General features: G+C 40.6%; 1 protein-coding gene across 4 annotated transcripts; it reads left to right on the top strand.

Annotated features, from left to right (window-relative positions):
- The first annotated feature begins 3,202 nt into the window (after positions 1 to 3,202).
- Positions 3,203 to 21,521, top strand: thbs2a (thrombospondin 2a). 4 transcript variants are annotated; one of them, XM_086259790.1, is made up of 23 exons: positions 3,203 to 3,523; positions 3,943 to 4,014; positions 4,202 to 4,755; positions 5,143 to 5,227; positions 7,300 to 7,499; positions 8,791 to 8,931; positions 9,017 to 9,110; positions 9,436 to 9,606; positions 10,476 to 10,652; positions 10,981 to 11,154; positions 12,244 to 12,371; positions 12,463 to 12,615; positions 13,589 to 13,807; positions 13,891 to 13,998; positions 15,497 to 15,656; positions 15,744 to 15,862; positions 15,952 to 16,186; positions 17,196 to 17,423; positions 17,526 to 17,797; positions 17,878 to 17,975; positions 18,115 to 18,254; positions 19,235 to 19,265; positions 19,601 to 21,521. In XM_086259790.1, exons 2-23 carry the CDS (start codon positions 3,948 to 3,950, stop codon positions 19,602 to 19,604), a joined length of 3,558 nt encoding a protein of 1,185 aa, XP_086115916.1. In that variant the 5' UTR covers positions 3,203 to 3,523; positions 3,943 to 3,947; the 3' UTR covers positions 19,605 to 21,521. The 4 variants fall into 4 exon arrangements, with proteins under 4 accessions (XP_086115916.1, XP_086115917.1, XP_086115915.1 ...); XM_086259789.1 differs by having other exon boundaries at positions 3,205 to 3,523; positions 3,946 to 4,014; XM_086259791.1 differs by lacking the exon at positions 19,601 to 21,521 and having other exon boundaries at positions 3,946 to 4,014; positions 19,235 to 19,269.
- Positions 21,522 to 21,796: the final 275 nt, after the last annotated feature.

Genomic DNA, 21,796 nt, shown 5'->3' with positions numbered 1-21,796 from the left:
GCGATGACTGCATAAGCCATGCTCGTTATAGTATCAGTCCCTGTTTGCTCAGAGATACAGGGTGACCAGCAGGCAGCATTAGCATGTCACTGCACAGTTCGAATTTCCCTCAAAGCCCAAAAGTCAAAACTGGAAGTCTTGTGACGTTATAATACAGTGATTAATGGTGTGCACACACGTCTTTGAGTGTTTTCCACAGTCTTCTTGCTCTCCTGTTGACTTCTCAATTGCTTCACAAAACCTATGAGAACAATTCATAGAGCTCTGTTTTGTTGCCCAAATCCCTGTTGGGCAACTCAAACGTTGTAAATTACTACATGTTAAAATTCATCTCAGTGTGAGAAAAAACTTTTTTCTTTTCCTTTAGGGATGAGATCTGAAGCGAGGACATTTTTAGAAACCCAAAAGTTTATCATTTTTAAGAGTTAGGATCTATTTCTGTACAAGACCTGCATTTTCCATAGCTTTTCTGTTGCCCAGATGTTTGATTGGTGGGTTGCTGTGTTGTGGCCCTATACGTCGCCAACGGTGTAAACCGTAAAGCTTTTCATCAGGTCAAGTAGGAAGACACGTTTTGTCTAAAGTGTAAGGAAAGAAAATAAAGCAGAGCTCACAAATGTTTATACGGGCAAAAAACAAATGAAGTCAGTGACAGTCACTGAACCGTGTTTGGCACAGAAAGCAAGACTGGAAACTGCTATTGTGTGAACACTTGAAGACAACAAACGCAACTGCACATTTACGCTGTGCCGCTGAATTGCTTTGAGCAGCGATATTAGAGCTTTTGGCTAAATACTAACATCCTCCCAGTCACACCACTTATATCCTGATCTTAAACTACAGCCTCTTCCTGAAGTGCAGTCAGCAGACAGTGTAGTCAGACAGTGCAGTCAGACAGTATAATTGTGTACACCTGCATATTTATGACTGGATCATGCTTGCCACTCAGTTGTGACTGAGCCAGATAAAGCTAATTAGCCTATAAAAGCGCAACTTCCAAGCTCTGCCTGAACTCGCTTCATTTTAAGGTAAATGTGGTTTTCCAGCTTGTTTCACTAAGAAGGGCGCGTGCTATCTGTCCTGCACTAAATCTGCTTGATTCTATATTTAAGTATAAAGTTTCATTCAAGAGTCTGCAGCTGAAATGCAGCTCTAGATCAGGCATACCTTACTGGAGATGTGAGCAGCCCCAACTATAGAAATCTGTGAAGTGCACATTAAATGCATAATAATGATAGTAGCATGAAAGACACACTATACATTATAGTGCAACTGTCATGCAAACAGAGCCCTCATTGCATTTGGGAGATTATGCAACCTTATTTTACAATGCCAGTCATTCCGGCCAAATGTGTTTCATTGGGATTACTCAGCTTTTTGGCGCGATTGTGCTAAAGGGGATATTTAAAGTAAATCTTATGAAGAATAAAAGGGCGCAATCTACCTTCAGCATTCCTAAAACTGTTGTATTTTACAGAAATTTTGAGATTTGCATGTCACATGTGTCACTCTCTCCAGTTCTCAGTACTTTAAACATTTTGGGTGCCAGATTTCCTTTTAAGACTACGATCCTGAGTCACACTGAACTTTTTTCTTTCTTTCTTTCTTTTTTTAAAACCTCCACGGTGAAGTCACAGCTTGGAGAAGAGAACTGGAAACTATTGTTGTTTATCAGCCTAACTGACATCCATCACCTTCATTTCTTCTTTCCTTCCAGATCTTTGGTGTTTATAGCCTTAATAGACGAATCTGCATTAACGTTTGATCTCTGTTGTTTACTAGGTAAGCACTGGATGTTAATGCGGTCCAACTGACCCAGAAAATGATGCAAAAATGTTGAAAAAAGAACCACTGATGAAAAACCTCTCACCCTTCTTTTTCTTCGTTTCTTTCTTCATGCCAATTTCGTCCAAACAAATATGGCATGGATACAGACACGCTACCTATTCTTCTCTTCTCCCTTGTGAATACAGAATTTTGAAATTTAATTTCCGCTGTTTAAATCTGCCCTGCAGTAGCTCCGTACTTATTAAAGAGATGCCTAGAATGCCAGTAAACTGTTTTTGTGCCATTTCCCACCACCCTAGTAAAACCTCATTACTTTTAAGCCTACTACCAATAAAAGAGGGAATCCAGGTTTTAGAAATTAAAGGTGGTATCACTTAGAAAAGTAAATGGAATAAAATGTTTAGCAATTTAGATACAGCTTCAGTAGAACTAACTATATATTTCTCCACAGAAGACACTAAAAAATTTTTGAACCACAATTAATAAGTCTGTGGTGTATTTTCTGCTCCTAAGAGGTTTCTTCTGGTCACTTCATCCACCATCCTTACCATGCTCTTGAGTGTCTGACTCGGAGCTGCAGTTTCTAATATCTTTCAGGTCAAGTGAATCCATGTTGTTGAAAGGCAGTGATTCCATGTGGTATGAAACTTTGTGTTCTTCAGCCCTGAACGGAATGTCTCCAACTCCAAAACCAAATGCCCCAGTTGTGTCTTTTTGGTACACAAAGGTCTACCCACAAGGCCCCTCTAAAGCCTCCAGGAATGAGCCGTTGTATCAGCGTTTCTCTCCCGGACACAGAGGGGGAAGCTTTGGCAATACCAGATAATTTCCAGACGCAAGCCATTGCTCGCCAGCTAAAATTGAAGCTTCCAGGGAATCTGTTGTATTAAAGGGTCATTTTCATTTTCTTTTTGTCTCACATTGCAGACATAGCTGGGATTCTCAATTTGAATTATTGACATTTGGCAAGCGTTGAGGTTTTCACACTTGAAAGGCAGAAATGAGGCATACCTTTAAGTTTATGAGTGTGGATGAAAAGGTGTTTTAAAATCTACCACAGATCAGTATTATTGAGGAAAGTGCGCAACGGCTTTCCACCTCACGACTGAATTCCAATTCTGCTCTCCTTAACTGCACATTAATACACTTATCAAGTCCACCTGCTGTTAGTGCAGCCATTTAATGAAGCTTTGGTGTCTCGTCCCTCTAGAGGAAAACAGCCCACATCCCTGCGTGTGTTACCCTGAGAAAGCCCGCACCGGACACAGTGGGAAGGTGGGTTTGTTAGGGAGGGAGGGGCTCGCGGGCATCTCTGCGAAAAACGGGAGGGGAGGGGTCACGAATCCCCCTAGCAGCCTCCGCGTGTGATCGCGGCTAAGAAAATTACGCAATCGGAAGATTGCGTAATTGCGTATGTAATTGTGTCTCTTAAACAGCCGACCTCAAACTTGCTCAGACCCGAAACACTTGATTGACAGACTTTGTGCGAGCCCCTATATAAGAGGAGGGAGGAGGGCGCCTCGGTTACTGTTGTGCCTCAGGTCCTCCAGACTGTGGATGTAGTGAACCAAAGTGGACTGTACACTTTTGTTTTCTTTTTTTTCTTTTTTTTTCTTTACGGGCATTTACAGGAGATACCACTGCTCATTCATTTTTACCCTCGGCTCTTTTTGTTTTTACTCTTGTCGCTGGATCTCTGACGGGTTTCTTTTTTTTAAGATACTGAATTCGTCAGGTAAGTAAGTAGGTTAGGAATGCATACACTGCTTATCGTTGAAATGTTATGTGAGGAGAAATCAGTACAGGGCAAATTTACCAGGGCTGCTGTAAGTGATTCATTACCTGCAGAGTGCAAACAGATAAATAAATGTGAAAAACTTGCTGGATTGCTGAAAGACTCTTTCCTGCATAACAGGGTATAAAATTTGATGTGCAATGTTGCAAAGTTTAATAAGCTGTAAACTGTGTAACAACTCGTTGGCCGGAGTTATTGTTATTATCATTTTATTCCTGTATTTGCATGTGGCTTTTTCTCTTCTTTTTTTCCAGTCATTCTGTGACTGAGAGACTTGAGTGCAGCATTTGAGACCAAGGATGGGGAAAAAAGACAAAAGAGGCACAAATCTAACAAAAACTATGTCTTTGTTTTTGAAGCAGATATGATACTCAGGAGAAGTCTCTTCTTGTTGCTGTTGTCATTTAATTACCTTCAAGCTTTAACTGAAGGTGAGTTGTAAATGGATTGATTGTGGTATTGCTGTCTAATAATTATTATTATTCCATTTGAGTCACCAATTCCAGTGTTTTGTTTTTTGTTTTAGCGAAAACTCTGCCAGTTGCTCCCATTCTGCTTTTAAGTTCATGAACTCTTCTTCTAGCTTTCCAGTTACATTTCCTCTTGTCTGATGTATAGATGGCGAGCAGGAGGATGAGACATCATTCGACTTGTTTGAAATCAGCGACATCACACGCAGGACACTGGGGGCCAAACAGTTCAGGGGCCAGAACTTAGATGCCCCTGCCTACCGCTTCATCCGCTTCGACCACCTGCCCCCAGTTAGCCCACCCATACTGAAGCAAATGCTGCATCAGATCCAAAACAATGAGGGCTTTGTGTTTGTGGCCAGCATACGCCAGGACCGTTCCTCACGAGGCACCCTGATTGGTTTGGAGGGTCCCGATGGCCGGCGCCAGTTTGAGATCGTGTCCAACGGACGCGCCAACACTCTGGACCTGGTCTACTGGGCAGACGGCTCGCAGAACGTGGTTTCATTCGAGGACGTGGACCTGTCCGACTCGCAGTGGAAGAACATCACCCTTCACGTTCATGGGGAGAACGCCAACCTGTTTGTCGGCTGCAGCCTCATAGACAGCTTCATCCTGGATGAGCCATTTTACGAGCACCTGAAGGCCGAGGGGAGCCGCATGTATGTGGCAAAGGGATCCATTCGAGAGAACCACTTTAGGGTAAGACAGCGGATGTGGATTCGAACGATTTCCCAAGATCTAGGAACTCCTTACTTGTCCAGCATTTGTCAACCCTCGCAGTGTCCAAGAAACAAAATTGTGGTCTTCACTAACCCTGCAATAAAAGTTTAAACAACTGTTTCCAAAAATACAGACTGACATATTCCCTGTGTTGCCCTGGTTTCTCTGTGTGGAAAGGACTCTAAATTTAGACTTTAAATTTACCCCTTGTGTGTAGAAATGAGGGGGAACGTATGTTATTAGGTAAAAAGCGAGTTTCCATGAAATGTTTGCTCCAATTCCCATCTCATGCTTGCACTAGGTATAGAAAATGTCCTGCCTGAAATATGTCAAAGTGATTGAGACACATATTTTCTCACCAAACAGGGCCTTCTCCAGAGTGTGCGCTTCATCTTTGACACCTCAATAGAAGACATCCTGCTGAGTAGAGACTGTGAGATTACCAAGCAAGGTAAGAATGTGTCTGTTTTAGTTTTTAAGGTCTATAAAGGCCCTGCTATCCAGGATGAATGACAAACCCTTTCTCTTTTGTGTGATTTTTTTTTCATAACCCAACAGATGAGTCAAAATAATTATATTTGCAAAGTGTTTGATGCCTGATACCTAGCAGATGTGATCTAAAAGCTCTTTCACATGCAACTCTCCTGCACCCAGTATCTGTATTTTGTTAAGCTTCGACCACGGCAAACAGTTTAGGATTCTCTGTCAACTCCATTTGCATGAATTCATCTCCTTTTTAATGGATCAAAAAGCTTACAGATCTGAAATGTGGCAAGATATCCCAGTATTACTTCATGTTTACAGCAACAGGCTTTTCACTGCAGTGGCTTGAGGTTGAGCAGCGTGCAGGGTGAACAAAAGGAGATACAGATGCTTACATTTGTTTCCATTGGCAGTGGATTTGGGATAATACCCTGGGAAAGAAAACAGAAAAGACAAAGTGAATGTTATACTGCAAAGTGGGGAGCTTCCACCTCCAGCTGCACACACACAGACGTACACACAAACATACAGGATGAAGTCACGAATTGGCTGATTGGGTTGCTTTTCTCAGCTGAAGGACCTCGCAATCCTCAGTGGAGCTCACACAAAAGACTGGCTTCAGCTCAAAAGATAGAGATCCCGAAGAACCACCAGATCTGGAAACTGAGCCTTTTGGTTTTGCTGTGACAGAGAAAATCACCATGCGGTATGCAGTTGATGCTTTTCTGTCACCACATGCACTGTTGAATTCCAGCTGAATGAGTTTATTTGTTTAACAAATGTCACCAGCGCCTGGAAGTTTTCCGCTGGTTGGCTGGTACCAGAGAGGGTTCGGCACCATTAGGAAAATTCATGCAGAAAGTCACCCATAAATCCAGGCAACCCTATAACTTGGACAGTATTAAAATTGCCCCAGTTTTTGCTCTTCGTTTTTTGTTTTTTTTAAACCGATTTCCTCTTTCTACTCTGACAAAATCGAGAGCCTCCATCGGGGAGAGAAGAATGTGTAACTGCTTTCACAGACGAGCTTTCACGCATTCTCACGCGCACACAGTGTGAAGCCCTCCTGAGATTTGAATGAATCCAGCAGACTGAAGAGGAAAGAAAACATTGCGTTGGCTACAGTAGGACACCACCGGGTAATTTGGATGACTTCTTGATTTAGAGTCCCCGCTCTGCTATTAATCTTCGCCAATTTACATAGCGTGATCCAAACCAGTTGCAGATACGCGTTGCGCCTTGGCTGAAGGACAGGCGTTCTGCGGAGCTTCCATTTGTCTCTCGTGTGTTTGTTTTGGGCATCGAATATTCGTATAGCTAGCTGTGATGTGATTAAAGTTCAGTAGGGTTTTCTGACTACCGAGATCACAGCAGTCAGATGTAGACTGCAAAAGAACTTCACATTTGGCCTCATTATGTTCTTCTAATAGCACTGCAGTTTAAAGTTAGGTCCCTTTCTCAATATCTCAACATACACTTGGTTTTATTACAAAGTCCTCAGCCTTAATAATGACTGATAAATGCTGCAGCCCACATACTTCTTCACATAATTCTTTTGTGCTGATATCAAGACAAGAGTATAACAAGTATAAATCTGTGTGGCCACCCCCAGCCTCTTAAGTACATATCACAAGTGGTTACATATTTGAAAGGTTAGCGAGGTTTATGGTCCACAATATGGTTTTTGCATCACACGGGGAACTCCAGAGATTTCTGCTCTGCAGTGCCATCCTGTCCTGTTCTCCCACAGCCAGCTCTGCCGTCATCTCGGGCTGACACATTTACCATCACCATTTCAAACAGACACACTTTATTTTTTTTGTTTTCCAAATTGAACGACACTGACTGGACATCTGGTTTTAGGAACATAATAAACATTTCAATTACGCCATTGTTGTGATCTTTTGGCCAGCTACAGAAAAACAGGAAATCGTTTGAGTCCTTGCGTTTCAACCGTGATATCTCTCAAACATGTTTTCCATCAACAGCCTGCGTTATTTTTCCTCCATTTGCCCTGGTATCTGCTATTTGCTCTTCCAGATGATGCCAATATTGTGAGTGAGAGCGGGGAAATTGTGGACGTGAGTCCTTCCATCACTACAAACGTTATAGGTCAGAAGACGGATGATGTGGGCGCAGAAATGTGTGAACGCTCCTGTGAGGAGCTCAGCACCATGTTCCAGGAGCTCAAAGGCCTGCGCATTGTCGTCAGCAACCTTATTGACGGATTGCAAAAAGTGGTGAGTTAAATCACATAAATCAACCCTAGCCAACACTTTCATTTGTCTTAGAGAGGGTTACTGTCTGTTTTGTTGAACTTTACAGGCCAGTAAATGTAAAATTGGTGGCTCTGGTGTGATGGAAGAAATATTTAACTCTTTAAAAAAAACAACATTTTAGGAAAACAGATGACTCAGCCCTCCGCGTGTTAGCCTGAAGGTAAAGAGGCCTGAATTAGGTTACTAGGTAACCCACATTGGTTTTAAAGTAAACAGTGAGTAGCCACAGGAGTGTTTATAGAGTCGCCTGTGACAGCTGAACCCATATGACTCCTCCTATCTGAGGCAGCGTGAGTCAGACAGATTTTATGACATGTTACATGTGGATATAGGAAGTGTTCCCCTGGCAGTGATGGGGTCCGGTCTAATGTCTGGCTTTGTTTAAACAGCTCATGTGTTTCCTCTGGGAGCCTCCCAGCAATAAGAGAGTCTGGGCATGAACCTTGAGGGGGAAAAAAGAAACGGCTGGTATGAGAAGGGTCCCCGAGGCTCTTCCAGACCGAGTGGTGTCTTAGATTCTAGTGCTACACACTGCTTACTCCCCTTTTCCAAGAGGAGGATGAACACACACATACGCACTCATATCCCCCCGAAAATCTTTGGCAGTACTTTATCCACTGATAGTTCCCAAGTGTTGAGGAGCTCAGCCTGGTCTCCAATTGGATAGGAGGTAATGTGCGTAACTAAGCAGCACTTTTCAGTAAGCTGTTTTCAAAGAAGTAGTGAGCATGTAAAGAAGTTCAGAGTTTTATAATCTGCAGCAACAAGGGAAAAATTGAGTAGATTCTTTAAGTGGGTGTAACTTTTTAGTCTTTTTCTGTTGTTTCTCATCCATTTAAGTTATCAGATTTTTTTTCAATGACTAGTTGAAGTAAAGTAAAGCATCTAAGCATGAGCTGAGCTGGACGGGGAAATAGCTTGGTACAAAGGATTCCAAGAAAAGTTACAAGGTTGCTACATTTGGTGCTGATTTTGTTTTTATTAGCGCAGTGTTGTTTTATCTCAAAAAGAAATGGTTCTGATCAAGCTTGATTTTAAACAAATGTCATCTTTTTTTATTAGAATAACATTTGCAAAAGCAACACACGCGTTTCTTCTTCCCACCTGGTGAAACTAACCTCAAACACGCTATTTTCAATGAATCAGCTCATCAGCAGGACTATCTTTCCCCCAGTCAGTGGCTTTGCACCTTTGATCTTGAGTGTGCCTTAAAGATTTCTGACTGTTCTTTTCTCACTTGTTGTATATTCAGACAGAAGAAAACTCAGTGATGAAAGAGGCCCTTGGGAGGATGAAGAACTCCTCAGAGAAAAACATGTGCTGGCAGGATGGCCGCCTGTTTGACGATAAGGAAGACTGGGTTGTAGACAGCTGCACCAAATGCACCTGTCAGGTAGTGCCAAGTCATCTGGAATTATATGCAGATTTACTGCGGATGTTTAAGAGCCTGACATATCATTAATGTTCAATTGTGGCAGGAATCCAAGATCGTGTGCCACCAAATCACCTGTCCTCCGGTGGCCTGTGCCAGCCCGTCCTTTATCGATGGCGAGTGTTGCCCCGCCTGTTTGCGTAAGTAGGCAGGACCTTTCACAACATAAACACGCAATTTTATACACGCTATTCTAAATTAATGGTGCAATGTGCTATAAACACAGCATTTCATGCATATTAAAGTTTAATACTACAGGACTATTGCAGCCAGTATGTCTTTGGAGGCGAACCACATATTTATTAGCAGACACTCAAAATGTCTAGTGTGGGTTCTTCAGATGATGTCATGTGATAAACGAGTTGATATAAAGAATAAAAGCTACAGTTATGAACTTTTCACAGTCTTTTCTACTGTTCTGTGCAAAAAGATGGAGCATAAAAATGTTGCATTTACATGTTCCAGCTATGGACAGTGACGATGGATGGTCCCCGTGGTCAGAGTGGACAGAGTGCACAGTGACCTGTGGGATAGGAACTCAACAGAGGGGCCGTTCTTGCGACGCAACCAGCAATCCTTGCACGGGACCTTCTATCCAGACCCGCAAGTGCAGTCTGGGCAAATGCGACAGCCGTGGTGAGGATTTGTTCTTTCTTCTTTTTTCAACGCTTTGTCTTGACTCACTCAGTTTTTATTTGAACTGTGGCATCCAGTAGTAACTGTTGCACCGATATTATCTCAACCACAGTATGCACCACTGGCAGTAATCTAAAACAAATAGCGTTATGATAAGTGAGAGGAGTGGGGGGGGGGGGGGTGATGAAACTGTGGAAAAACCGAGCAGTGAGTTAAATATGAGATGAGAGCCTCAGAATTGCAAAAGTTTTCTCCTTCATAAATCTGGATCCGTCTTTGAGTGGATGAATCTAAGTGAAGAGCTGGATCTCACGGTTGGGCTGCAGGGTGTGCCCAGTCACAGTTAACTCCAAATAAATCACTGGCTAAAAGGGTGTTCCACAGTGCAGTGACTCACCGCAGCTTTCCATGCAATATTATAAAATATTAATGAATCTGATAATTAATGTCCTATTAAGTGAGGTGTGGTGATTTTGGTAGATTTGTGCTGGAAACAAAAACTGCTGAACGGGTTTTTTTGTGTTGTGGGGTTTTTTTTTGAGAAGTTATAGAATCAGCATGTGTCATTGCTTGAAGCTAGCAGTACACTCCATCTGTGTGAGTGACTGAATCAGCCTAACCACTGGAAGATAGTTTACCCACAATGACAAAAATACTGGCTCAAGCGTCTTAGAACATCTTTGAAAGTGAGCCATCATCGCCAGCATCGCATAATGTTTACTTGTAGAAAATATGGTGCTCTTTTCTCTCCTTTTTTCCTAACTCTGGCAAATTATACATGTCTGTAAGTACTATAATGGAAATCTGGAGGATAACGCAACACATATGTGTTTGACTGCTGCGTGACATGTCTGATTGTTGATGCCCAGTTCGCCAGGACGGAGGGTGGAGTTTGTGGTCCCCGTGGTCGTCGTGCTCGGTGACCTGTGGCGAGGGGCAGATCACGAGAATACGACACTGCAATGCTCCTGTGCCACAGCTGGGAGGCAGAGACTGTGAGGGCAGTGGAAGAGAGACCCAGGGCTGCACTGCCAAGCCATGTCCCAGTGAGTATTTCATCTTGTGAAGGGAAACACTCAAAAGCAGCATCTCCGTTACAGTGGCTAGCATATGTGCCCAGCAGCCGGACTTCCCTCGTGCCTTGTGGTTCCCCTAAGGCAACATTCCCCATGTGTTTCAGACTGTCATCATGTCAGTCTTGGTGCAAACGTTGGTCCAGATCGGTTCAGTATGTTCGCTCATGCAGTATTAAGTTCCAGGCTTATGAACTTTTTATTTCTTGTTTAGAAACAACAGAATAAAAATGTGGCATGAATAAAACACTTTATGTCAAAGTGACTTGCTGCTATGCATCTGTCTCCCCTGTTTTTTTAGTTGATGGTGGCTGGGGACCGTGGTCTCCATGGGCAACCTGTTCAGCGACCTGCGGAGGGGGGCACAAAAGTCGTTCCCGTGAGTGCAACAGCCCTGAACCTCAATACGGCGGCAAGAAATGTTTTGGAGAAGCGGTCGACAGAGACAGCTGTAACAAGAATGACTGCCCTATTGGTGAGCATTAGTCACTCTGCATTATGGTTTTAGCTACTTAGGTGACTGGGTTCACAGATCCACTGGCCCACGCTGAAACATTTTTATGTAGCAGAGGGATTGCACTGACATATGTTCTGGGATTTGTAGTGATTTTAGGATTTCTCCTGTAATGCAAACAGTCAGCTGAGGTACTTGGAATGTGTACTAATGTGTACTGTGCAAGTTGCTGTCAGCTGTTGACTGTAATGATCAGCTTGATTGTTTTAGTCTTTATGATGGAAAAAACATCCAAACATCTGTTTTGCACAGCCATTTTCTTGTGCTGCCATATGTGTCTTTATAATTAGATAGATTTTTTTTCTGAGCTTGTTTAACGATGTGACTTCACCTGTAAACAATGACTGGCAGATGGAAGAGGAAATCTGGGTTCTGCCAGCTACACTGGGGGAAAAAAAGATTACCTTACTAGTAATAATTCTGTGTTAACAATAACCAGCACCACGCTGATTACCTCGGCTGCATTAAAGTGAAAAATCTGGCAAAAAAACCTCAAAAACCTTTCCCTTATTTTAATATAAAAGGAAAGTTTTTGTGAGTTGGTTTCAAAACCTGCATAAAACCAGAATATAGTTTCCAGTTCAGAAAAATGAAGCCAATGTGGAAGCGCTTTGAACCTCCATTCTACCTGAAAGCCACCAGATGGCAGTAGCTGTGGTTGCAAAAGAAACTTCTGATCCAATAGACGTATATGGGAAGATTGACCTCAGTGAAAACTTTCCTGGTGAGTTTATGGTCTCACTTTGGGTCATATTAAAAAAAATTGACTCTTATTTTGTAAATCGTGATATTATTATAGTTCAAATATGATGATTAACCATAGATGATTAGTTAATGGCTTATTATATCATAGTTAGACACGCCCATGCCTTCAGAAACCAATGGATGATGTCACGGTTGCTACTTCCAATTTTTATACTGTCTGTGTTGCTACTGTAGATTTTGGAAAGGTGATTAAGCATTAACTTAAGATAAGCATTACAAATTAAAAGTAAAAATTAAAAGTTTTCCCTTGTATGTATCCATTCTCATTATCTAAACCTCTTGCAGATGGCTGTCTGTCCAACCCATGTTTTGCGGGAGTGGACTGCAGCAGCTCTGCCGATGGCTCGTGGGAGTGTGGCCCGTGCCCTGCTGGATTTCGTGGAAATGGTACCCACTGTGAAGACATTAATGAGGTAAAAGTTACTATTTTTCATAAGCTAGCTGCACTTTATTCATAAAAAGACCTGCTTGTATTTTGCTGATGATTTTTTTTCTCTCCTCTAGTGTGACATGGTGTCTGATGTTTGCTACAAAGTGAATGGAATGCAGCGTTGTGTCAACACTGATCCAGGTTTCCATTGCTTGCCCTGTCCAAAGCGCTACAAGGGCACCCAGCCTTTTGGTATGGGTGTGGAGGCTGCCAAGAAGAACAAACAAGTGAGTTGATTTGGATAAGCATATGTGTGGATTTCTGGATGTCACATTTATAAATGACTGGAGCAGCACTTCAGGGGATTTAAAAGCCTTATTTTTAGAGAGAGTTTGTGTATATAGGAATGAATGAATGGGGTTGACCTTGACCCACTATTTGTAAGTAAAATGACAGCGTGAGTAGCTTTAAACTTTTAAAATGAGAGGTGGATATGAATGGTTATTTTTCCTTCCTTGTACTGTATCAGTTCACTGTCATAAAGCTATGTTTTTCTTTTGTCTCTGTGGCCCACATCTCTCTCTTTCCAACCCTGTCAAAACTACTAAAAGTTTTAATATGACTTGTTAAATATGCCACATTAACTACTTTATTGGAACACAACGGTTTTCATCTCTTTTCTGATCAATGAGTCCCTGGAAAACTGAAAAACGTGTCACTTTGACCACTACTTGCATAACATCCCTCATGGGGCAGTTTGTCACTTCTTGGCCTCTGTAGCTGCCTGTCTTTGATTTGATGCCCCAATTGACAGTAATTGATTTGGGAAAAGGGGAATTGTCTCATTGCTGGCATTAAGAGGCTCCATTTCACAGTTCTGATCAAAGGCCTCCCTGTCTCTTTTGGCTCTATGAGCTCATGCAGTGGCATTCAAACTTTAGGTTCATCATCTGGTAATAAGTGGCAGCTGTGAATAGTTTGTGAAGAAAAAATGGAGAACAGTAGGTTGTTTTGGAATATATGCTGTACCCATGTCATAAAATCACAAGTGCTCCACACTTTTTTGAAAAATGTTTTTCTTTAACCAGTCACCTCAGTTTGAGGTGTCCCTGTTTGGAGGGCTAGTCCCCAAAACAAGCTGCCAGGAATAGTGGTAAAATAAATACTCTTCACATTTAAAAAACAGCAAAATGGAAAATATGTAAGAAAACTGTGTCTTGTAAGAAATTCCATCTAACTTCTCTGTTTTTCTTAATCTAGGTATGTGAGCCTGAGAACCCATGTAAGGACAGGACACACAACTGTCACAAATATGCCGAATGCATCTACATCAGCCACTTCAGTGATCCAATGTACAAGTGTGAGTGTAGGACGGGTTACGCTGGAGATGGCTTCATTTGTGGTGAAGACTCTGATTTGGATGGCTGGCCCAATCAGAACCTTGTGTGTGGTGCTAATGCCACTTACCATTGCAAGAAGGTATTTCACTGAATATTGCCACATTCAATCCAGTGATGCCAAACTGAACTGCAAAAGTCAACCGTTTACTGCCACTATTTCAGGATAACTGCCCTAGCCTCCCCAACTCTGGACAAGAAGACTTTGACAGAGACGGTCAAGGAGATGCTTGTGACAAGGATGATGATAATGATGGAATTCTGGATGAAAGGGTATGAGATCTTTTCATTTTTACAAACTGGTGAGCAGCATCCTAAAAAAGTGGAGAGACTTTAAAAAATCAATAATTGGATATGATTTGTCTAAAACAAACAAATTTTTTTCGACATGGTAAACCCAATCCATCCATCCACCCACGGAGAGCATGATTGGGGGGAATGTCGTACCACTCGAGTGATATCCTGTTATTGAACTTTTGTGCCAACTGCAGCCCACAACGGACATCATGTTCAAACATAAGGATGAACACAATTCAGTAATAAGCATATAACTTACAGGACAGACTGGAGATTTGATGCTTAATAGCAAAGTAAACCTTAGTGAAATTATTGGACTAATTAAACTGGACATAAGTGAAGAGCCTATAATGTTATTTTTTTCATCAGTGCATTAAAAAGGAAAAGTCTAGAGGTTTTATATCACTATTTTTAAAGTAACAAATTTCTTCAAAGCAAATCTTTAAGGCATACTTTTAGAGACTAGAACAATATAAAGACAGTCGTCTATTCTAAACATAAAAAAATTAAATATTTAAAAATAATAAACTTTGAAATACTATTAGTGCAACAGTCAGAATACCCAATAACCTTGGGCAATACTAAATAACTCTAGGTTACATACAATATTGAGTTGAACTCAAATACTAATTAGAGTATTGTCAAACCACTTTTTTGTTTCCTCTCCAAATAAAAATGAGACTTAATATGAATCAGATTTATAGTGAGTGTCTGGTTGGCCTTGACATAAGGCAACACGTCTCATTAAAGTCTGAAAATAAAAATATGGCCAAGTTCTACCTAATAAATGTGCAGTTTGCTAGTTAATTAATGTGTTACGCCATTTCCATTGCGCAAACAACATATACAGCCTTTGTAGAAATCCATAAACATTATAGGAAACATATTCTACGGATAAATTTGAAAACATAAAGAAAAGCTACAAACCACCAAATCCTATAGCAAGGGGACTTTTGCTAGCATAGTTTGCTAGTAGCATAGTTAACTGGCTTTGAGACCAGGAGGAGACACACACCCAGTTTGAGCAGCTTGTCTGCTCCTTTTGCTGGTCACAAGGCTGGATAAGTGTGGGGTTTGTGTCATGAAGGACATTTGGTGTAAAAAAAAAAAACTGTGCCAAAGTATGTAGAACCATCTGCTGTGGAAGTAAGGAGCACCTGAAAGTTCAGCCACTTTGCTAACATAAGGGTTTGTCACTGCAACCTTTTGAGTGGTCAGCATTATCTCATGATGAAATATTTTCTATAAGCCAAAAAGGGTTACTTACTGGCTTGATGAATAAGTGAAAATGATGTGATTCATATGTTATGACATCTCAACCCAGCAGAGATGCAGTGAGATGAGAACTAATGTTACTGACCAAATCAGAAACGAACTTTATGCAAATCCAAATACGTTCTCATCAGTGCACTCATTATGATTCGGCTCATGACTGTCAAAACATTACTTAGCTAGCATGTGCTTTCTTCGACAGGACAACTGTCCCCTGCTTTACAATCCTCGCCAGTTTGACTTTGACAAGGACGAAGTTGGTGACCGCTGTGACAACTGCCCCTATGAACACAACCCTGCTCAAATTGACACCGACCACAATGGAGAAGGGGATGCCTGTGCAGTGGACATCGATGGAGATGGTAAAATAGCTAAAAATGTAGACGACATGTTGTATTCAGTCTACTATAATTAACTATAGCAACTTTAAATTTGTTTTTTTTTCTCAGGAATTCTTAATGAGAATGATAACTGCCCCTATGTGTACAACACTGACCAGAAGGACACTGATATGGATGGTGTCGGCGACCAGTGTGACAATTGCCCTTTGCTACACAATCCTGACCAGGTAAACTATACACACTGTAAATTATGGCTTTTTCCAATACAGTCAATAGATGTTGCATTAACATTCTGATCCTTGTATTCATCCAACAGACAGACCTAGACAATGACCTGGTTGGAGATCAGTGCGACAACAGCCAGGACATTGACGAAGACGGGCATCAGAACAATCTAGACAACTGTCCTTATGTGGCCAACTCAAACCAGGCTGACCACGATAAGGACGGCAAAGGAGACGCATGCGACTACGATGACGATAACGACGGTATACCTGACGACAGAGACAACTGCAGGCTAACACCCAACGAAGACCAGGAGGACTCTGATGGTGAGGATGGTGCATGTATTAGTCTTAAAGGCAGCAGTGTCACATCCATACAAGAAGTTGAAACATGAGTGATATCAACTATTTTTAGCATGGATTTATAGCATAAATATTCAATGGTGTACTTCTTTTAGTAGCATTCTTAAGATTTATATTAACAAAAGTCTGTTAAAATTTTGAGACTACTTGCTTAAATAGTATCTCTATGCGCTCAGACTTATTTCACATTTCTTCTTCCCTATGCCCTCTACCAGCTGCTTTTAGAGTTAGCGGTTACTTTCACTGCAGCAGGTGTGAAATTTGGTGGTTGTGGAAAGAGTCAGTGACCGGCTTGGCACGGATGATGTCATTCTCCATGACTTCAGTGAGCTGCCTTGGAGGGCACCATCAGACTGTGAAGTTTTTATTCCATTTAGCCTTAGCCTGTGATTAGTCCACAGTGCCCAATTTAAGCAGGGTTACCTGGAGTTTGTGCAGCTGTCTGTAACTGAAAACAGACTGCAGAGGAGAAAGCCCCTGATGCTTTCACAGCCTTTGCCATTTGTCAAATAGTGTTTATTTGATAGAATCGTTTGAGCTTCTTGCTCAATAGCAAAGATGATGACAGAAGACGGCAAGCTACTTCCATGCAGTGGCCCTCATTAGCCACTGGCATCCTTTCCCTCATGAGTTCCCAGCCTGCAGCCTGGCTCTAATAGACTTCAGGCTTCAGATACTAAGAAGTTTCAGTGGAAGTTGTCACAGCATGAGAAGATGGCTGATTTGCTTCATCAGACTTGGCAGTGGTACTTGGGACAGTTTTCTGGGAAGAACTGCTATACTTCCATTCATTTTTAATATTTAGTTGGAGGACCTCCTCAACAGTCACTGCAGTGGGAGTGTTATGATCCTCGCATTAGCTGCCGTAGATATTTTTCCAACCTATTCAATAGTTTGTTTCAGATATGATTTAAATTAGGTGAAACATTTTAAAATGATTTTAATATAATTTTATATTCTTCTCCTTTATTAGGTGATGGAAGAGGGGATGCATGCAAAGATGACTTTGACAACGACAGTATCCCAGATATCCTCGATGTGTGTCCTGAGAACAATGCCATCAGTGTGACAGACTTCAGGAAATTCCAGATGGTGCATCTGGATCCTAAAGGAACCACACAAATTGATCCCAACTGGGTGGTCAGACATCAGGGCAAGGAGTTAGTTCAGACTGCTAACTCTGACCCAGGCATTGCAGTAGGTGAGCAGTGCACATATGTTTCCCTTTGCTTTTTAAAATATTTGAAACTCCATTTAAGTGTGCAGAGCTCTGTGAGTGTAACACTTGCTCACCTCATCACAGGTTTTGATGAGTTCAGCGCTGTGGATTTCAGTGGAACGATGTACGTGAACACCGACAGAGATGACGACTATGCAGGCTTTGTTTTTGGTTACCAGTCGAGTGGGCGCTTTTACGTTGTGATGTGGAAGCAGATCACACAGACCTATTGGGAGGACAAACCATCCAAGGCATTTGGCATCTCTGGGGTTTCACTCAAAGTTGTGAACTCGACCACTGGCACTGGAGAATACCTCAGGAATGCTTTGTGGCACACGGGCAACACTCCAGGACAGGTGGGCTGCGATCTAAATGCAAAGTGGTGTGTTACAATGCCTGTATCAGTATTGATTTTAGTGTTGTTAACTATTTTAAGGTGCGGACCCTGTGGCATGACCCCAAAAACATTGGTTGGAAGGATTACACAGCTTACAGGTGGCATCTCATCCACAGACCAAAGACCGGGTTTATAAGGTATGAAGTACAGCTGATCACAACAGGAAAGCCCATGTTTTTCTGTCTCTGATTACAGGCCTCCTTTAAGTCACTTGATGACATGCAGCTTTTTAGTCTCAAGACATTAAAACATGGAAGTTTTTCTTGTGTTTTCCAGGGTAGTGGTCTATGAAGGCAAACAGATTATGGCTGACTCGGGACCGATTTATGATAAGACCTTTGCCGGAGGAAGATTAGGCTTGTTTGTCTTCTCACAAGAGCTGGTGTTCTTCTCTGACCTCAAGTATGAATGCAGAGGTAAGCACAATTACTTAAAATTATAACCACAAATGTTTCTGTTTTGTTATAAATTACCCATGGATATGTGTGAGCAACTCAAGTGTTGCATAAAGCTGAAATCAGTTCATCAAGAATGCTAGTTGAGTGAAAATAGCAGCTATATTGATATTAAGAGTGGAAAGCAAGGGTGCCAGAAGTGGGGCCCTTCCCCATTTCACTGTAAATAATTACATAAACTAAAGTAAGCAAACATTAAATGGAGAAAATTTGTAATATTTAAGTTTGTTTTAAACAAAATAAGCTAAGATAACTGAATCTGTTTATTAGATTTATTTATTAGCTCACAACTCTATCTAAAGTTTATGCCACAGCTGCCCTAAATTAACAATACTGGTTATTACCCAAATCACTTTTTCAATATATTGGTAATCCACCAGTACGTACAAGCTCTTTAATCGAAATTATATTTTTAAAGCCAAAATATAATTATTGTTTTTTGTTCGTGAAGTTTTACATTTCCTTTTTTTTTCTTTTTTTTTTTACAAAAAAGAAAAAAATAGTAAAGCACTTTATCATTTTTTGATTAAGATTACAAATATGACTGTTATTTGGTGGCTGATTTAAGTCCAATTTGGGTCTAAAAACATGAGTTTGTTATTTACCTAATGAAAAACAATATCATTTTAATTTCTAAAAAAGTTTTTTACAAATTTTGAAATTTGTGCTCCATTGCCAATGACAATGTGTTATTTGACAGTCCTAGGATGCCACTGATTTTAAGCTTTAATGTGTTCTGTCCCTAAAACGTATTTAACAGATCATGTTAAATTGTAGAAATTTTGTATTAATAACATTGGCTTAGGTGTTAAACACCAAACGCCTACATAAAAATTACATAGTTTATTATAGCAGTGTGGTCATTTGAATAACATAAATGCAACTGAAGAGTTAAAAATGTAGAACTCTTTCAACCAACCACATCTTGTTTCAAACCTCAGATAAGCCGGAGTTGCCAACCGTGCTCACAAGGTAATGGTGAGAGGGTTTCTGTGCTGTGTTGTTTGCTGTCACGCTATATTTCTGCTTGCCACCCTGCCCATGAACAATGCCCCAGAAGCATTGTGAAAATCCTTGTGTGTTCATCCAAGGACTTCAGATCTTCTACTTAGCGCTAAACTGTGGAAAATGAGTCTGCAGCTTTTTTTCTTCTTCTCACAATCACAGCCACATTTACTGGAGACACGCTTTTTTGACGCACACAATGCTAATGTTGTTGCTGCACTCTGGCACTTTGACTCAGGGGCTCATTGAGTTTTAATTGTAAATGTGGCAGTAATGGAAGATATTTTTCCATCTTTCTACAGATAACTGAATCAAGTAGAAACAGAAAAAAAGAAAACATCTGATGGCAAAAGACAAGAATCTCTCCGAGTAAACATCACGTCATCGCTGAATCCATGTCAATGTAAATCAGACTTCGCATACTTCCATGTTTTCGCCTTGATTCATCCACTGGAGGAGAAACAGTGGCACATTTCAGTTTTGCCGAAGCTGAGAAAGGAAAAAAAACTGATCAACATGTGTTTTTTTTGTTTATTTGTTTTTAAAAAAGCCTCTACCGAATATCTAATTAAAACTATTGTACCTATTCTACATCTTTAAATTCATTGTACAACCTCTTAGATGCTGTTTGTGATTTCCTACAGCTTGATGTGAGTGACTCGGCTGTTCTCTGCCTTTATTCTTCTTTTTTTTTTGCTGAACTGATCATACAGTGTTTGACAAACATAAACTGTAATCAAATCATAATCATTTACCCGCCTTAACTCCATTATAGCTTCTCCTTATTCTTTTCATCCTAAATGTGCTTTTCATGTACAACTTGAGTGAACGACGAGTAAGTGCCAAAGATGTTTATACTAAGTCTGTACTATAATTCCTTTTGTAAATTATTTATGCTCTGCTTGTTTTGTTCGTTGGCATTTTTTTTCCTAGTTTTGTAAATAATTATTTATTTGTTTACACTGACAAAACGTATAATTGAATACCACAGACGTCAAGATAAAACATATTAGCGTTGCCAGATTTTTTTAGTGTCTTCATGCACTTCCTGTACTTGTTAGTTTTTCAAATTTGTCAGTCATTGATTTTTTTTTTCAAGTGTGTCAGTTAAGTAACTGTAGCATAAAGATAAACACCAGCTGCTTTTCAATAATCACGAAAATAAAAACGAAGCAGATGTTTATGTAGGTCACGGTAGCTGCCAAAGAGAGTTAATTCTGGTAGTTTATTTACTTAGCTGTCTAGACAGCCTCGCTGTCCTCAAATGGATTTAACACATTACTGCAAATTTTTTATCTTTTAAATAGTCTCTCACCAAAAATCAGAATCATCAGAATCAGAATCAGAATACTTTATTGATCCCTGAGGGAAATTATTTTTTGTTACAGTGCTCCATTTTAAACCAACATTAAGACAAGACAGACAATACACTAACTAAGCAGCTGCTAATTAGGCTACTGGCACCATCGCAGAAACGCCTTTCTGACTCGATTTGGAAACTTTTATGCGCAACACAAAGCAAAGAAAGTAGACTGAAATAGTGACATTGCTCAAAAATATTGTAATGAAATGACTGATATTAAATCAAATGTGTAACATTAACATTTGAGAGTTGGAGATCTGGAAATAAGCCACTTTGAACGGTTGATTCGTGAAGATCAACTACAGTGAAAGCATTTTGTACAAACTACATTTTCATTTCTACATTAGTCATAAATATCGCTTATGGATCTTGTGAAACATCATAGTGTTGATTGAAAAGGAATCCAGATGAAGGTCTCTAAAAGTGTGACTGCGTGATTGTGTGGATTAAGGATGTGTTTGCATACAACTTCGCTGTCGTCAGTCTGAACAGCATTCATGTTCTCCATGTTTGGTTTCCATCCTGTTCATTTTTTTTATTTGCAATGCACAAACTGTAAATGTGTTTTTTTTTTGTATACTTGTGTTGTTAGATATACGTTTTCTACAAACAATAGTGTAAGATTGTTCTGTTTCTTAATAAAACACTTTTACACCATGTTGTTTATCATGACAATTGACAGGATTAGAAATACTGTCATAGCTGGGCATTGTTGTGAGGAATTGGTCATTTCTTGGGAATTATTTTTGTGCAACAGAATAAGACGTTTGTTGCTCTAGTGGAAATTCATGGCAGCAGGTGTTTGTGACATTGCCGATGCCTGTGTGTGTGTTAATGAAGAAACATATTACCCAGTACAACAGTGTGGTTTATTCATGTGGTTTTGAATCATACCAAAGAAAAATATCAGAATCAGAAAGAAATACATCTGGAAGCTGGCCGAGCAGGGCACGGTTGTCATGCCAACTCGTTTTGACCATGTATCTATAAGTGTAGTTAGGAAAGAACTTTTTCTTCCTATTGCAAGAAGAAGTCTAAGCAAAAAACAGTTTATAAAGCTGTATTAGGGTCGTGGGGAGAGGACGACCCCAATGTAGTAAATGGAGGCAGATGAAATAATGAAAAGTGAGCCTTG

This window comes from Aulonocara sp. 'chitande type north' Nkhata Bay, linkage group LG13 (genome assembly GCF_057382095.1).
Source record: "Aulonocara sp. 'chitande type north' Nkhata Bay isolate Kocher_YH1m ecotype deep benthic linkage group LG13, A_spYH_male_GT1.1, whole genome shotgun sequence".
Lineage (NCBI taxonomy): Eukaryota > Metazoa > Chordata > Actinopteri > Cichliformes > Cichlidae > Aulonocara > Aulonocara sp. 'chitande type north' Nkhata Bay.
The sequence above is the reverse complement of the archived record's forward strand: the minus strand, read 5'-3'. Positions and strand labels throughout refer to the sequence as shown.

What these genes read in the sequence shown, in the direction of transcription:
- thbs2a (XM_086259790.1), top strand. Translation starts at nt 3,948, where the DNA reads ATGATACTCAGGAGAAGTCTCTTCTTGTTGCTGTTGTCATTTAATTAC. An exon ending in ACTGTGAAGACATTAATGAG is followed by an intron (nt 12,372 to 12,462) that starts GTAAAAGTTACT and finishes TCTCTCCTCTAG; the next exon opens with TGTGACATGGTGTCTGATGT. An exon ending in CTGCCAAGAAGAACAAACAA is followed by an intron (nt 12,616 to 13,588) that starts GTGAGTTGATTT and finishes TTCTTAATCTAG; the next exon opens with GTATGTGAGCCTGAGAACCC.